Source organism: Diorhabda sublineata, chromosome 6, assembly GCF_026230105.1.
Source record: "Diorhabda sublineata isolate icDioSubl1.1 chromosome 6, icDioSubl1.1, whole genome shotgun sequence".
NCBI classification, from domain to species: Eukaryota; Metazoa; Arthropoda; class Insecta; order Coleoptera; family Chrysomelidae; genus Diorhabda; species Diorhabda sublineata.
Genome location: NC_079479.1, coordinates 6,374,381 through 6,391,681, shown reverse-complemented (window position 1 = coordinate 6,391,681; position 17,301 = coordinate 6,374,381). Strand labels below are relative to the sequence as shown.

At 34.7% G+C, this 17,301-nt stretch overlaps 1 protein-coding gene across 1 annotated transcript; it reads left to right on the top strand.

The window, feature by feature from the left end:
- The first annotated feature begins 3,823 nt into the window (after window positions 1–3,823).
- LOC130445170 (dynein regulatory complex subunit 5) lies at window positions 3,824–5,260 on the top strand. Its single transcript, XM_056780697.1, has one exon. The coding sequence runs from the start codon at window positions 3,824–3,826 to the stop codon at window positions 5,258–5,260; it is 1,437 nt and encodes a 478-aa protein (XP_056636675.1).
- Window positions 5,261–17,301: the final 12,041 nt, after the last annotated feature.

The following is a 17,301-nucleotide window of genomic DNA, read 5'->3' as shown; positions in this document are numbered from 1 at the left end:
TCTAATTTAACAAATAACAAGGTTTCATTAATGTAATTATTATTGACTCAACGTCATAACTATCAATGAAAGACAGACGTGGCAAACTCAGAGAAAATGCTATCGCCGTATAAAATACAAAGTTAATTAATTATGAGTATTCAGCTTTTGGGGATCTTGGTATGAAACAGTTTGAGTCCCAATGCAATGCATGATCATCAAATTGTTGTTTGTTTGATACTAAGGCTTCCAATAGCTTAGTGCCCATACATAAATGAGTTTCGGCTTTTTATAACCTTAAGCTTTATAGAAAAATAGATAAAGGTTTGGATAGACCAGAAGCCTTGTGTATTAAAGATTGCATAACCGTATCAGGAGATTTTTTCATCGAGTACTTATTTGCCAACAATTTGGTCAACGAATTTTACCAAAAATACAATTGTAGGTTTTTCCATTTAGTAAGGAGGTCTAAGATCTGTATTCTTAACAGTTAAGTTTAGATCCAAATTTTTAAAAGGCCGCATATACGCGAAAAATCGTTCTATTAACTGTTAATGGAAAAACAGTGTTATTTAATTATTTTATATCATTCGCAGACACTAATAAGTTAAATTATTTTGATGGCACAATGGGAATACAAGTTGTCCAAAAAGAGTATCGGATATTTGTTTTCACGCCACATTCTAAACGGAGCGACGAAAGGGAGCGGGGAGGGGTTCGTGACATCCGCCATTTTGTGGAGTTTTAGTCACGATGGAACAGTACTCGGGGACGCATCGCGCATTTTGCGTACGAGCGTATTACCGTATACAGACTATGCTAATCGACTGAATTTTGCGAACGAAATGATACAGCGATTTAACAACTTTGAAAACATACTGTTCAGCGACGAAGCAAATTTTCACCTGAATGGTCATGTTTATAAGCAGAATTGTCGGTACTGGGCAGTTGAAAATCCGAGACAAAAGCATGAACGAACCCTGCTCAGCCCAAAGGTTGTTGTTTTGGCCGGTATGTCTGCTAAAGTAATTATTGGTCCTTATTTTCATGAAGATCAACGAGGCCGAGCAATCAATGTGAATAGTGACCGTTACTGTGATATGTTGCGAAATTTTTTGGTCCCAGAATTGCAGGACTTTGCAGGTTTCAACTCAAGAGCGTGGTTCCAGCAAGATGGGGCCACTTACCGTACCTCGAATGACTCGATGGAAGTTGTGAATGAATTATTCCCTAATAAAGTCATTTCGCGAAGGGGTAAACTGGCCTTCCAGAAGCCCCGACCTTAGCCCGCTATACTATTTTGTATGGTGATACCTTAAAAGTAAGGTTTAGGAAAATAATCCAACGAACCTAACCCAATTGAAGGAAAACATCAGGTCAGAAATGGCATTAATACCAAGAGCTTTGTATCGACGTGTTATCGCCAATCTTCGTTCCCGTTTAGAAGAGTGCCAGCAAACGTAATGGTCATCATTTGGATAACATCAACTTTTCCAAATAATTTTCCAATTCATATCAAAAAATAATAAAAGTTTTTATTGCCTGTAGTAGTACCCTTGACGATAAGAAATCTATGATTTATAGAGTTATCAATAAATATATTTGTGGCGAATGTCAAACATAAAGCTGCAGGAAAACCAAAGTTTCAAAGAAAAAAACAAACATTTGAAAGAAAGACTTCGAAGGAAATATATGCGTTCTTCTTTAGAAAATAATTTCCTACTGTAGAAAAAGCTCTTTTCGGGGTTCGAAATGATAAAGATTGCCATGAAATGGGTCGAAGCATAGTATAGAAACTTTTAAAAGTTTTCAGCATTTCAGAAAGTCTATTTCAATAGAAAAAGCAAAATTTTAGTGTAATATACGCTTGTCACGTTTTTCTTGAAAACCCTTTGAATATTCCTTTGTTTACGTATTGTGGAGCAGTAAATATAATTCATTCATTCTAGCTTTCGAGTTTTTGAAGAAATTAATTTATTATCGACCTCCCACTCCTGTCGAAGAATTCGATAAAACTCCAGCTTCGTTTCTAAATCGTCCCCTATCTACCTACACTAAAAGTATTTAACCCAAAGTAAGTATATTAAAATTTGTGATGTTATAATTCTTTATATTCGCTGGTAAGTTTTTCGTATATTTTTTTAACGTTGCTTTTTATATATATCTTCTTCTTCCTATAGTGCCGTTATCGTACGTTGGCGATCATGTTGGCTATGAGAATTTTGTTCACTGCAGCTCGAAAGAGTGAACTAGTCTGGCCGAACCACTGACGTAAATTTTTCAACCATGATGTTCCTCTTCTTACAGAACTCCGTCTATTTTCCCTTACATGTACGAAGTAAGATAATTTTCAGGTCTTAACAGATCTTACAATCTCTCTTTCTCCTTTCTCATTTGCACCATAACGTCGTCATTATGCACTGCCAGCTAATTCGGAGCATACGCCTATATGTCCACATTTCAAAATTTCGAGCTTTTAATACCCCGACGCGAAATTGTAAGCTTAGATCTTGACTACACAAGATGTTTTTTAGTCTAATGAATGCTGCTCTAGCTTTCTCAATGCGACATTCTATTTCTGTTGAGTGATCCAATTTGTCATTAATATATATAATGCCCAAAAAATATCTTTATTAATTTACTTTTGTGTTCCGTGTAAATTTGTATTTTCTATTCATTTGAGGAACAGAACAAATAGAATAGAACATATTCCTGTTTCATTATATTTCAGAAAAAATAAGAATTCGTTTTTTATATGTTAGAGTATAAGCTCTTTTTTATTTAAAGCTGTTCTACCTACTCGTTGCTTCTTCATCAATTTCCATCTATGTTCCCGTTTCGTTCCCCATTTTTTTTTCGCAATTCTACAGCTCCAGGTTGCGAGTTCAACCATACTGTAATTCCGACTAGTTAGCATCGATTAATACCGAGTCATCCCCATTCCATCATAATTACTCCCATCTCCAAGTACCCCAGAGCCTCCTAAAAAATTGCCTGCGAATATAAATTAAATAATAATCAATTCTATAGTTTTGTTAGATCTGGTTGGAGATTCACTATAGAACAAATTGTCAAAATACACGCCGTGAGGTAAACAAATGCTTTTGAGTGGATGGTGTATTTATTTGTTCGATTTTAGACTTTATTATTTCCACCTTTATTGCGAAATTGCTGCTTAAAGAGTGGCTGCCAAATAAATGTAATATTTCCTCCCTGGCTTTCTCGTTTTTTCTTTCACTGCGCATTTTTTTGCTCATTGTAGGCAAGAGGTGAATGAATTATATTTGAAATTTGAGGGAAATGGGCAGAATTTTGACTAAAGCTTTCTTTTCATCTAATTAATTTCACCCAAAGCTTCAAGTTTGTCCTTGTACTTATCAACTGCCGCTTTGCAACTTTAAAAAGTATTCACTCATGTTTGATAAACTTGACAGAACAGTTAAAACTAATGTTCATAAAACTCCAGTAATTTAAGCACAAAACAAACACAAATATCCTAAAATTTGTGAATTGCTTGAAAGCTTACTCACAAACTGAGTAAAAAACAGCAAAAATACTCAGCTGTAGCTGTATTAGTCTTACAGAAACTGATCTAAAAAGTATTTAGAAAGTCTTTTTGAAAGCATGAAACATAAAAAAACAATTGAAAAAAACTGAGAAACGGAATTGTCTACCCGAAGGCCGGCAGTTTGACGTATATCAGCTGTTTTCTTAGATTCCCCATTTGACGGGGCCATTTTTGCTCTATAAAAAATGACAGCTTGTCCTTCTTGACACTGTGAAATAGAAACGACAATGTGAGGATTTGCTTCAAATATTAAGTTTATTATTCAAAATATTAAATATGAGGGTTCCCCATACGGTGAGCAAATTATTAGTTGAATTACACACACCATCGCCAGAATGTCTAGACTTAATCGGCGAGGATCAAAGACAAATCTTAGCGGAAGATCTAAATTGGAACAATGGAGAAGTACCAACTTTGGTAGATTTATGTGTAAAAAAAATTGCAGAAAAATTCGAAGAACGGCCCTACTTCGATGAACTACCATGTGAAGATAGAGATCATCTTCTAGAGTTGATTTCCACTAACTTGCCGCTTGAAATGGCAATTCCTCTTATTAACGATGAATATTATTGGAAACGACGCTACGACGACCATTTCGGTGTTATAACATATAGAAAACCTTTCCCCTGGCAATGGAAATCTCTTTATATCGAAAGAGAGGTTCGTAGAATTATAGAACATGCAGAACCACAATATGCAGACGAAGAAAGTATGGATATATTGGATTTATGTGCTCCATACGTTAAAAGATTATTCGTGACCCAGTTACAACTTTGGAAACCACCATTGACTATAGAAAAAGAAGATATTCCAGACGAATGGCCGATTGATCACATTAATTTCACTTTTATCACTCCAAAATTACCTTTGATTGAAGAATTTGATATTATCTTTGGTATGAATGATGTCAAAGAAGATTTCAATTGGAATATGTTCAAAATAACTGTTTCAGATTGTCAGAGATTAGGTAAGGCGATATTGGATCTGAAGCTATTGAAAGTACTCCGGATTCACAAAAGCAATATTGAAGATAAACATTGTCAAGCACTGATGCAAAATTTGATAAAGAATAAGACCATAGTTGTGTTAGACTTATCTAATTGTAAAATAGGTGATCAAGGTACTTTATGTATCGCTAAAGTTTTGATGAATCATCCTACTTTAAGGAAACTGATACTGACAAATAATTTAATAGGGCAAATTGGAGCAGAAGGATTAGGATATGGTTTGATACAAGATACGTGCCCCCCTTTGGAGTCTTTAATTTTAAGACTCAATCCATTAGGACATGCTGGAGTCATGGGTATTTTAAGAGCTTTAGTTCGATGTTCCTTTCCCACAGAACTTTCCTTAAGTTCTTGTTTATTTGAAGATGAAACCCCGGAAAAAATTTCTAAGGTGTTGAATTGGAACGACACTTTACAAGTTTTAGATGTTAGCAACAATTGGTTTGGAGAATATGGAGGGGACTTAATGGTAGAATCTTTGAAAGATAACACTAGTCTATTATGGTTAGATATGAGAGAAACAGATATAACACCACAACAAAACATGTTGATTCGAAAATATTTATTAAGAAATCGTAATGACTCTGTGGAAGAAGACGAAGCATCTATAGTAGAATCAGAGGAACAAACGGGAGAAGATCAAGACGAAGAAGTAATGGAAGAAAGTATTGAAGACGTGCATGAGAATGTTGAGGAAATGGAATAAATATATAACTGATGAATATTTTTTTAAATTTTCTCTCCATTGATTTTAACATTTCATCATCATCATGGAGTTTACTCTCTTGGATTATGGCAAGCGTTTGGGGCGCTTACATATCCCTTTATTGGAATGAATTAATCCCTTTGCTCTTTTGTTATAGTTTTTTCTGTGCCCTAGCTTCGTTTGTTAGCTTTCTCCATTCTTTTTTGTTTTTGTATTTGGCTTTCCAGTCTACTATCTCTAAGATTCTGGTATCTTCTTCAATTTGGTTTTTCCAGGTATTTTTTGATCTGCCTCTGCCATAGAGGTATCCAATGTATTATCCTCCTCACCATTTCTGTCGGTTTCCTTCTCATGATGTGTCCTACCCAATTTAGTGTTTGTGCTTTTACATATTTTATTTTCTCCTCTCAGTTTTTCTTCTATTTTTTGTATTTCTAGATATAGTGAGCGATTGAGGAATGTATATTCCTCTAATTTTTATTTCGAGTCCGTTAAATGCTCTAATAGGAAGTCTGATACGGACCAAACAGTCTAATGAAGGATATTGACGTTTCGTGACAAAGTGATGACAGATCTGATTCATTTCTTCTAATTTTTGTGTTTTTTCTGGAACTTTCGGCAATCCTATCTCGGGTCGGAAGAGATCAAAAAATCTTTGATTCTAACTGCTTACTAGTTGACCCAACAAACGTTGTTTTGCCATATACATTATATATAGGAAAATTTTTTTAGGAAATATTTCCAAAAATACTAACTAATACTGTAAAATTATGGGGCAGGATATAAATTCTTAGACTACTATAGAATCAAACAAAATTTCAATGTCAAAATATTACATTACTCAACGAATTCTCCTCTTAATTGGATACATTGATTACAGCGAACCTTCAACGTCTCTAGACCTCAAAAAAAATGTTTCTTCTTGCGCTGCAAACCAGACCTCCACAGCTTTTATTATGTCCTCGTTGAAAGAAAATTTACGACCTTTTGAACTTTTTTTCAGTTGAGGAAATAAATGATAGTCGGACGGAGCCAAATCTGGTAAATAAGAGTTGTGTTCTAGTAATTCAAATCCTAAATCACGAATTTTTCGCATGGCAGCATGAGATTTATGTAATGGGCGTTGTCCTGCAAAAACAAAACACCTTTGGATATCTTTCCTCGTCTTTAATTTTTTCCTATAGAGTGGTCAGCAATGTCGAATAGTAATCTCCAGTTATTGTTTTACCCTTATCCAAAAAATCAATCATGATTACTCTATGGGAATCCCATAAAATTGTAGCAATTTGATTGATTGTTGCTTTGTTTCTGGATCGTAGAAATGTACCCAAGTGTCATCCATAGTAACAATTCGGTTTAAGAAGTCTACATCGTTTTCAAATCGAGCACAGATCGAACGCGATGCTTCTACCCTTGCACGCTTTTGGTCAACATTCAAACATTTGGGAATCCATTTTGCAGCAAGTTTTCTCATGTCCAAATTGACGTGAACTATATTATGAACGCAATTTTTCACGATAGCATACGAAGGACATTGATTACCAAGGGTATTAAGCAAATCTCCTTAAATCTGCTTACCTCTTAACCCTTTTAAATACTTGATGATGGCTCGATACTCCAATTTTTCGATTTTCACAATTTCGGTGGACATATTTTTTCTTTTAATTTATTGCCTTCACTTTTTTAACGTCAAACTTTACACTGACACTTCTAATAAGTTATTGTTCGTTGCTATGGTAACGCAATATTTTATTTATGCATGGAACTGATCTAGGCTAACTAGATATCAATACATCCTCGTAATTGTAATTGAAACAGAAATTAACCTATAAGTAAGCCTTGCAATGGGCATTTCTTGCCCAAAGTACGGATGACTACTTTGAAATGAGCATTATATCCAACATTACTCATCTGGAATGCTACTTTAAAAAATTAATCTGATGCAAATGCTCCAAGTAATTGTTGGCGTTGTTGTCTACGACTCTTCGTTCTAATTGTCTTCGTTGATTTCGTTCATCTAATGCCTCTTGCGATTGTGATTCACGTAACTGTGCCATACTCACACGCACATCTGTATTATTTTATTGTGTTTGCTCGACTGATCTTCGTGCTCTTATAACTTGATTCTAGAATTGCTTGTTCGACGACTCAAATTGGCCCCTTTGCGTCTTACTGGCATTGCTGACTGTACATAAAACATATAAATAAATCAAATTAAAATACTTATTGGTGGAAAACAGTGACTTAATATTGTATTCGTTTGCTTATTTTTTGATTTACCTTCCACAATAATGAAATACAAACTTTCTGATCATATTTTTATAGAGGCATAGAAGCTTTAATCAGATGTTCGGAAAAGTGTGTAAAACTAAAGTTTTTATTATTTATGACTGTTCTTTCTATGTTAGGCTATGACTCACTACATATAAGGACCCTTAATGGTAGAACATGTAGTAGAATTTTGTTTTTGTAATGATCATTTTAATTTTTAAAAAGGTATTTTTGGATGGTGTCTGCAGACAGATGATGCTGCAGCGCATTTTCCTCTAAACCTAAAATATTTTTTCAATAAAAACATTTCCTGTAAGGCTGGTAGATAGAAATGGTCCTGTCACTTAACTTCATAAGTCACCTGACTTGAAAACCGAGGTATTTTCCAATGGAAATTTGGTGTATCAATATATGAAAATACGGATTTCTTATGCATTTGCAACTATAACACGTGATATGTTGAGGAACGTAAAAATAATTTTAAACACTGATAATGTGTATTGAACAAAATTGTCATTATTTCGAATTTTTTTGACTAAATAAACATCTTTTATTCAAATTTATATAATATTGTATATAAACTAATGTAAGTCTGAAATTAGATATAGACACAAGGAATTTAAAAGTAAATTATTTTTCCTTTTTATTGAAGCGATGAAATACGGGGTATTCCATTTAAATTAACGTGCTAATTAAATAAAAACTTGCATCTAAGAGAATATAGATATCAACAAATCTTTAGTAAATGTTGAGGAATTTAACAACCTTACTATTCTGGCCGTTTTTCCTCGTTGCAAGCCCTAAATTTATCCAGAGTGGCAAACACGTATTTGTGCATTTTCCACAGAATGAATTGTATATATTACAAATCCATATCGTTCTTGATGTAATTTGCTAAAAGGTTTTGTCTAAAGTGGAGTTCGCGCTCAACTTAACAACTGATTCGATATCATGTTTAAATGCATGAGGTACAGTCAGGGATATCAAGAAATCAAGAGGCACCAGTTGAAAAGTGTGTCAAGTAGTTACGTTCATAGTTTTCTCAGTCGAATGTTTATTCTCGATAAAGAAATTACTTTATGCATTCAGATACATTTTGTTGTAACTGAAGTTATTTTAGAATCTCAAAACTGACAAGAATTAAAAGTATTTTAATCTATAAATAAAAAAAGCATTTAATGCGAATCTAGTGGAAGAAACGAAAAGAATGAAGGAGAACTAAGAATATTTAGAAATTGGAGATAACAGTACAGGTTGGATCGATTTTTTTTAAATTCTTTGTGCGAGGAATTTGTGATGTAATGCTGTTTTCCTTGATTTTTATTGGAACTAAGGGAATTATATTAATTTCACTTAATTATGTTTTTAGTTGAAACTTAAAAATAAGTATTCATTAGGGAGTATTCACTCTCCTGGCATTGATATTAATTTGCAAATAACGATCAGATTTTAAACGACATCCTGTGGAAGATTACCTTTTAGGCGGAACTCTTTCAAATAGACCAGCACATGTCTCCGTAAACGTAACTAGACCTCGTCAATATAAACATTAGAGCAGTGCGAGGACTTGTATTATCAGGCATAAGGTTACGTCAAATAATAATCATGAACAGAACAACATAATCTTCTATGTGAGATTCTCACGCTCGTTCAATGTCTCATTTTGACCAAAACTGGGTTTATGTAGCCATAATTAAAAATTAACAATGGTACTTTTAGTTCATGTTGTTCATGTTGGAAAACTAAGAGTTTTCCAACTTCTAATTACTTAGTTAAATTCATTCATTTTATGGGGTTACAAGTACAGAAAACGCCAAGTCAGTCTGTATTGGTGGTATTGCTGAAAGTCAACAATGTCCTTTGGACGATAGAACACTGATAGACAGTGCCAGGAGCTTTTCACAATTATATGACAAAAAATACACGTACATTAATTTGTAATTATCCTTAATTTACTGCATAAACCAAAAAATTCCACCAAGAAAGTTTAATGTTAATTTTAATTCAGTTTTAATTTTGGCTGCATAAACTAAGCTTAAGTTGAGTGTGCGGATCTAGAACCATAACTAATTCTGCAATAAATGAAAATTGTTCAGCAATACGTTCTTGAACACCCCTCCTTGTCACGACTTCTCTATTATCCGACCTCGCATACCTGAGTTCACGGGAAGGCGGCGGTCCAGTAGCTTTAGTACCAGAAGATAATGCAGCTGTATGAAGTCGCTTCCTCACTATTCACTTATTTACGTTAACATTTCTGACTTCTTGTAGATGATGTCCAAGAAAAACTCTTCTTTGTACGTGATCAAATTTACAAAGTATGTTAGTATCTCATAAGTTATGTTGGTTACCATATGTGAAAGCTTCTACGCTCCAATTTAAACATGTGGTAGCTTGTTGAGACTAGTTTCTAATTATATGAAGAATATAATTTCTTCACCTTCTCTGTTTATTGACGACGCAGTACATTTTCCTTATAAATAGTATGGAGTGTCATAAATATGAAATTCGTGTAATGTTGAGACAAAAGTTTTAAAGCAGCTGTGGCAGCAAGGAAAATACACGAAAATGAAGGAGAAGATACTTTTGATTTGATTTAGTTTAATCCTTTTAGTAGTGGAGATTTGACGACTGAAGGTTAAAGGATAAAAAACCAACCTAGTACCAGCACTCGCCGATTATCGCACCTCCTTTCACTTTCTAAAGATATCATATATCGCAATTTGTAATCAATAGGTGTGATCTATAAAAGAAGAATAATTCCACACAAGTTAACCGAGATTCAAACGAAACGTAGAGTGTAAGCAACTTCTTGCTTTGCCTAAAAATGATCATTCTATTAGACCCATTGTTGATGAATGAACCACAGAATACCATGGGCTATAATTCGATTATTAAGGCTTTCTTTTTCTAGATTATGTAATAAACTTAGTATTGGAAACCGACATTAATTATGAGCGCTAGTCTTAGGGTCGATGACGGTAAAGAGGTCACACAAAAATCGAAGTTCGGAAATTAGTTAAGCTTAGAATTAAACTAAGTCGCGTGTAACAAATCTCTAGGATGCCGAGTAGCTTCTCTGCCCCGAACACGATGAAATAATTCAAACTTTAATTCATTGTTTTGATGAAACAACACTTTCTTCCTGGCCAAATGCGGCAAGTTTTTCTTGATTTCCTTTCTTATGATAGTCAATGAAAATTATGCCACGCACATCCCAAAAAACAAACGCCATGACCGTGCCTAGAGCGGCTCAAAAATTCGGCTTGATTTCTGTTAAACATTATATTATCAAACACTCGATGGAAATAACTTCACGAGGCTGTTTTTTTTACATTGTGAGCAAACGCGACACCTATCTTGCGTTATTATGGAGCCGAGTAGCTTTGCTGAGATCTAAGCTTCTCTGCCCCGAAAACGATTGAATAATTCAAACTTTAATTCATTGTTTTGATAAAACAACACTTTCTTCTTAGCCAAATGCAGCAAGTTTTGCATCCCAAAAAACAGACGCCACGACCTTACCTAGAGCGGCGCAAAAATTCGGTTTGATTTCTGTTAAACATTATCAAACACTGGATGGAAATATCTTCACGACAATGTTTTTGTTCCATTGTGAGCAAACGCGACACCAATCTTGCGCACAGCTTTCTGTCTCAACGCTTATCATGTCTGCTAGCTCGCGCACTTTCAGACAACGTTCATCCATTTCCACTGTGAGGATTTTCTTCCACATTTCTAATTTACCTAAGTATAAATGTTTCCAACCTTTAAGTGCTAAAACCTTTCCTGCTTTAAGCCACATAGTGAAACATGTCTCATTAACATTAAATAACCTTTCAGGAAATCAAGAATATTCTGATGTTTTAAATATCCTTTTTTAAGTTCACGGAAACATTTTCGTATTCTTCTGTTATTATAATTCTTGATGTTCTTACACCCCTCGCTCCTCTAAAAGACACCTCTAGATGTCTCATCAAAAACGACGAAGTCGTCACCTCATTTGGTCGCCCACTGCGTTGCTGGTCTTCACAGGTTTTAAACTCTACTACCCACCATTTTATAGTTGATAACGAAGAAGCAGCTTCATCCAGAATAGAATCTAGCTCAGGTTTTATATTGGTTGGGCTAACACCTTCCGAATAAAAGTATTCTATCACATAACCATGCAAAATTTTTTCCATGTTTACAAATTCACTGAAAACGTTCACTATTTATGGCTGCCAAACAAATACTAAGCAACGTGGAGTCTTCAATGCTGAATAGATTTTGTACTTTCTAATATAGTGGTATTTTTATTTTGTTTTCTATTGTTATAGTTAAGATTTTTTTTACATTCTTTAGTCAGAGTATTATTCCATAGCAGTCAATGGAGTGCTTTTGTGGCTTGTTTTCCTTGTTTTAAATACTTAAAAGCGAGGGAATTATTAATAGCTTCCCTCTCTAAACTAAATTTTCAAATATACTAAGAAAAATTGTATATAAAAAACCGTAAAATTTATAACCCTACATATTGGATAGAATAATTAAATATCAATTGCAAAAAGGTTAAGTGATGATTCAATATCTGACAATAAATACATTTTAAAACAATCGATCCGTAAACCAATTTTCTAAAAGTCAATTTCCAATCTCTTGAACATCTTAAATAAAATCTTCCTCCTCGGACTGTACACGCTGTTAGAAACTCACCCTAGCAATAAATTATGAGTTTCTCGACCAAAATTACAAAGATTGGAAGCAATCTAAAAGTTTTCAACCAATAGGGAAGTTACATTACCCCTACCAAATACGACTCGATCAGATATCACCCTCTCTTGCTTCGATGGCTATTGTTTTACGTATGTTTTATTTGACCGACTGATATGGCGCCTATTTTATCTACTCTACAGACCGGAGATTCGGGTAGGTAGATGGTAGAACTATAGAAGGTAAATATTTATTCGGAAAATTCCCTTATTGAAATTTATGTACATCGACATTATATTTATTGCTAATATCGTATAAGAAGGTTGCCACTTAAGTTTCGAGATACGGCAACACTAATATGAATATGTCAATGTCATACGAGGGCTATCTGAGTTGTTTACAGATACTTGAAAAATCCATCTTAGTCAAAAAATGGAATTAAATCGCTAGCATTTCCGTGCGATGACTTTCTATGACATTGGCGGATTAAACCACCAGCAGTGTGCCGATGAAATCGCTTCGACTTTTGGTAATGAAACACCATCTCTAGCCACCGTCTTTCGCTGATTTTCCGAATTCAAACGTGGTCGCACTCCGCTAAAGGATGATTTCGTGAGGATCGTAAACTGATATTGCAAGATTGTGACATGACACATACGGTGAGATTGAGGTATATTTGGGGATTAGTTCTATTTGCATACACGCAATATTGCATGAACATTTGGCTGTCAAAAAAAATTTGTTACCGCATAATTTGATAATCGCTCAAGAAAAGCTCGTGTCGATTGGTGCAAATAAATACTGAAAGAATTCGATCGCGGTACTTCAAAAGATCGTAATCGGCGACGAATAATGTATCTATGCATATAAACACGAAACTAAGCAACCACCGACTGTATGGGTCTTCTAAGACGAACCAAATCCAAAAAGTGCCCGAAGCACTTCAAAGCAAATGGCCGCCTGTTTTTTTTAATAACTGATGATGTCGCCACCGTTCCGTTAGAACAACGTAGAATGGTCAATTCCGAATGGTACACCAATATTTTTTGCCAGATATGTACGAAAAAATCAGTGAAACAAATCGCAGAAGACGAATCATCTTCCTCTACTACAATGCGAGCTCTCACACATCAGTTCACACACAAACGTTTTTGAACAGTCAAAACATCAAAATGATGGGTTATTCGCCGTACAATCCTTGTTTGTTGTACTCAATGATTTCTTCTTATTCTCGCAGATCAAAAATGAATTGTCCTGTAAACGTTAAGCAAAATGGGTCAGTTTTTTGACATCAATTCATAAATATAGAAGGAACCTAAATAAACCACTATAATTCTGAAACGTAAAAACAGTCAAGACGGTGGATTGGAAAAAGCAAACTCGCTCCGAAAAAGGAAAGGACAATTTGATTGGAAGCAAAGTGATGGCGATGATTTTTTGGTATTGATCACCAATCGTATGTCATGTGTAATGAAACAGTGTAGAAGGTAGGAACATGTTGATATGATGGTTTTTCCTAATAGTAATACCAAGCTTTTCGGAGATGATTGAGTTAGTTGCATGCTGTTAGGACATTGCAATTGATCACCAATCGAATTCATAAGATCTAGCCCTCAACAACTTATCACTATTTTCCAGCCTTCTGTTTCACTTGTAGGAGAGAGATTTTCATCAGACAGGGACGTTATCGCATAGGTAAAGGCTATTTTGAGTAGAAAGACGGCAACTATTATTTGGGAATTAGCACATCACTGGACCAAGTGTAGGGACTCAAATTGAAAGTTATAATGGAAAAATTGTCTTGTTCCTTTGTTATGTCAAACACTTTTCAAATAACAGTCGTATATAGTATCTTCTAAGCAAATTATCACTTTTAATCAACCTATTGCCTTCAAATTTCGACTAATTTTTCGCTCTTCATTTACAACCAACTTAATATCCTTACAGCATGCAATTAACTTAATTCTCTCCGATATACATGGTACACGTTTCAGGAAAAACCACCTTACAACATTCCACATCCCTCTACCTTCTACATGGTTTAACAGCACCCAACCTAGGCGAGACGATTTGAATCTAAGATGCACAGCGAAGCAAGCAGATCTCGAACGTCTCAAAGATCTCAGCGGATCAACGCTGCTCCTAGAGAATCGTTACACGCGAATTTAATTTTTCGTATATTTGTGTATAAGATTGGTCGTATTTATGTAAGTACCTATCGAACCATTAATTGTATACAATGAATGTCAATATCCACTTATAACCAGTAGTCCGATTATTTACTTCCCAGAATACTAGAGGCAACTATTTGTATATGTCTGACTAAGTCAAAATACTCAGCGAATATAGTCTTGATCAATAATCTAAATAAATACAAGATGCGAAAATACGCGATGAGAGCGTATGAAGAACATATTTTTTGAACGAACATACACGTCCAGAGCAGTCAAAATATTAAAGAACTAGAAGTGGTAGGCGGTTTACCATGTACATACTAATGTTCTGCGTCAACAAGTGATTCGATTCACAGCGAATTCTGAGGCTGATGTTATTCAAAGCCTCCCACATCGCTTTCAGCTTATGGTGAGAGTAGCAGACTACTACTTGAAGAGGTCTTAGGCCCAGATTTGTTAAATCAACTTAGGGTATACTATGTCGATATGCAGGTGCTCTTCACAATTTACACCATATATATATTTTCCGAAGAAATTACAGTGTCTATAACCTCCAAACTACTTTAATCTTCTCCTTTAATTTCAAAATATGCCTTATATTTCTTAAAGATAGAGATACTAGCTCCTATTTTAATTTTTGTCTGTTTCTTTTGAAAATTGAAATTACTCAAAATCCGCCTCTGGTTTCAGATTTGTTTGGAGTTGGAAAGCTAGTTGATTAATTGGAATTTATTACCGATCGAAGATATTCAGTGGATATAAACGAAGCTAGAATTCTGCCATTAGGAAATTGAACAAGAGATATTTTTTTAATGAATAGAGACCGTATCACGTTCAACATTCGATGCTCATTGAAAAATCTACACGAATACATGATTTTGTAAAACTATAATTACAAAACCCTTTGTAATCTATAGTTGCTGTCTAAAAAACTAGTAAACAGCGTATGATTTTTGTCTTTATAAAGACATAACAACAATCAGATACAAAAATTTACCTGAATCTATATAGATAATAATAAGAATAATAGAAACCGGAAACTATCAACGCTAACAACTACAAGAATACCTAAGATCAAGGATCCGTACACTAAATGCAACAAATGCAGATAATGTCGACGAACATCAGAGACCGTTCAACATATAGCATCTGCTTGTAGTGTGTTAGCTAATACTAACCATCTGCACCGACATAATCAAGTGTGCAACATCATCCGTCTGAAACAGTGTCTTCTCAATACTTATACACCATACTACAAGTACCAGCTGCAGAAGGTGCTGAAAAGTGACAATTTTATATTCTACTATGATAGATCTATTATCACCGATAGACAAGTGACGTATAACAGATGTGCCATCGTGGTGGTTAATAAAAGAGTAAATTCCTTCCTTCTCGTCGACGTAGCTATATCAAACACCCATCACATTTTCAACAAACACCAGGAAAAAAGTGTTCAACTACGCAAACCTCGCATTTGAGATTAGATAGATTTGGTACAGCGAAAATATGGGTGGGAACGCCAAACTGGGCCGACATTCAAAAAGCTGTAATATTGAATACAGTGCCAGACAGTGCGCGAGCTCAGTACGTGAACTGATCCTAATCCTTTTGATACTTTGTATCCGGGATAGGTAAATGATACCGGCTCTAAGTTAAGTAGTGTACGAGTATTTCGCATAATAATACTTGATACTCAATTGATTTAGTCAACACACATTCATTATCTGATTTGTTTCAGTTAAGAACGCTATGAAAATGTTAACGGTGGAGAACAGAGTCGAAGTCTGCCGATTTCAGATGCGATTGTCCAGAAGATTAACAGTGATTTGTTCGAAGATCAGAGGGTCACTGTCCATGAACTTTTGAACGCATTCCTAAAATTTCCTATGGTACAAATCGAAGAACTTTTATAGAAACGTTGAGAAATTCAAACAAACGCAATCACAGGAAAGTTTATGGCGATTGCACTTAAGGATCTGAAGGGAGTACCCTCATCGATTGCATGCAACCAGGAACAACAATAAATTAGGATATAGTGAAATGTTGACCAAACTCCGATCCAAAATTTCCGGATAGGAGAACTGATGGAAGAAATCGTGCTCATCAAACACATGAACCTTTTGAAGAAATTTGGATAGACTCTTATGCCCCATCTCCCGTACAGCCCGGACCTCAGTGATTATCAATTCTCCAATTTAAAAAAACACTTAGGTAGCAAATGCTTTCAGAGCGGAGATTACACACTTCCTCAACGAATCGGCGAGAGGGTTCTTCGACTTCGTGGATTACTTACTAATGCTGGAGCACCGTTTTCCAAAGTGTCTCAAAAAAATGGAAACGATATTGTTAGATAGTAAAATAGCGTGTGAGCTATCTAACGATGTATAAATTACTAGCAAGAAACAAGGTTTTTTTTATGTGAAAAAATTGTAAATATTACTTTTGCGACGACCCTCATAATTCCTACTTTTAAGTATTCTAATTTGAAATGTCAAATTCAAACAGGCTAGTGTCATCTATTACATAGTAGTAAAACATCCATGTATAACATGGTGTAATTTACAGAAGTTTCAAGATTGTTTCATTATAAATACAGATGGCGCTACTATAAAAAAAAATAAGGAATTCATTAAATGAAAGGGAGAACAAAAATATCATTCACACATAAAAGTTGACGTTCACAAAATATAATGTATCTTACAGAAATACTTTTCTTATAATCTATGATAGAGTAGGAATAAAAATATTGTATTAATATCAGATAAGATAGATACTGCCACCTATTAACGAGTAGTATAACTTTTATACAGTCAATTGCAGACATTTTATGTACCATGAAATGCTCGATTTCAACAGCGAAGGATGTCACTTCTATCTCAAATAACAAAAATTGCAATGAATATCTTC

What these genes read in the sequence shown, in the direction of transcription:
- LOC130445170 (XM_056780697.1), top strand. Translation starts at nt 3,824, where the DNA reads ATGAGGGTTCCCCATACGGTGAGCAAATTATTAGTTGAATTACACACA.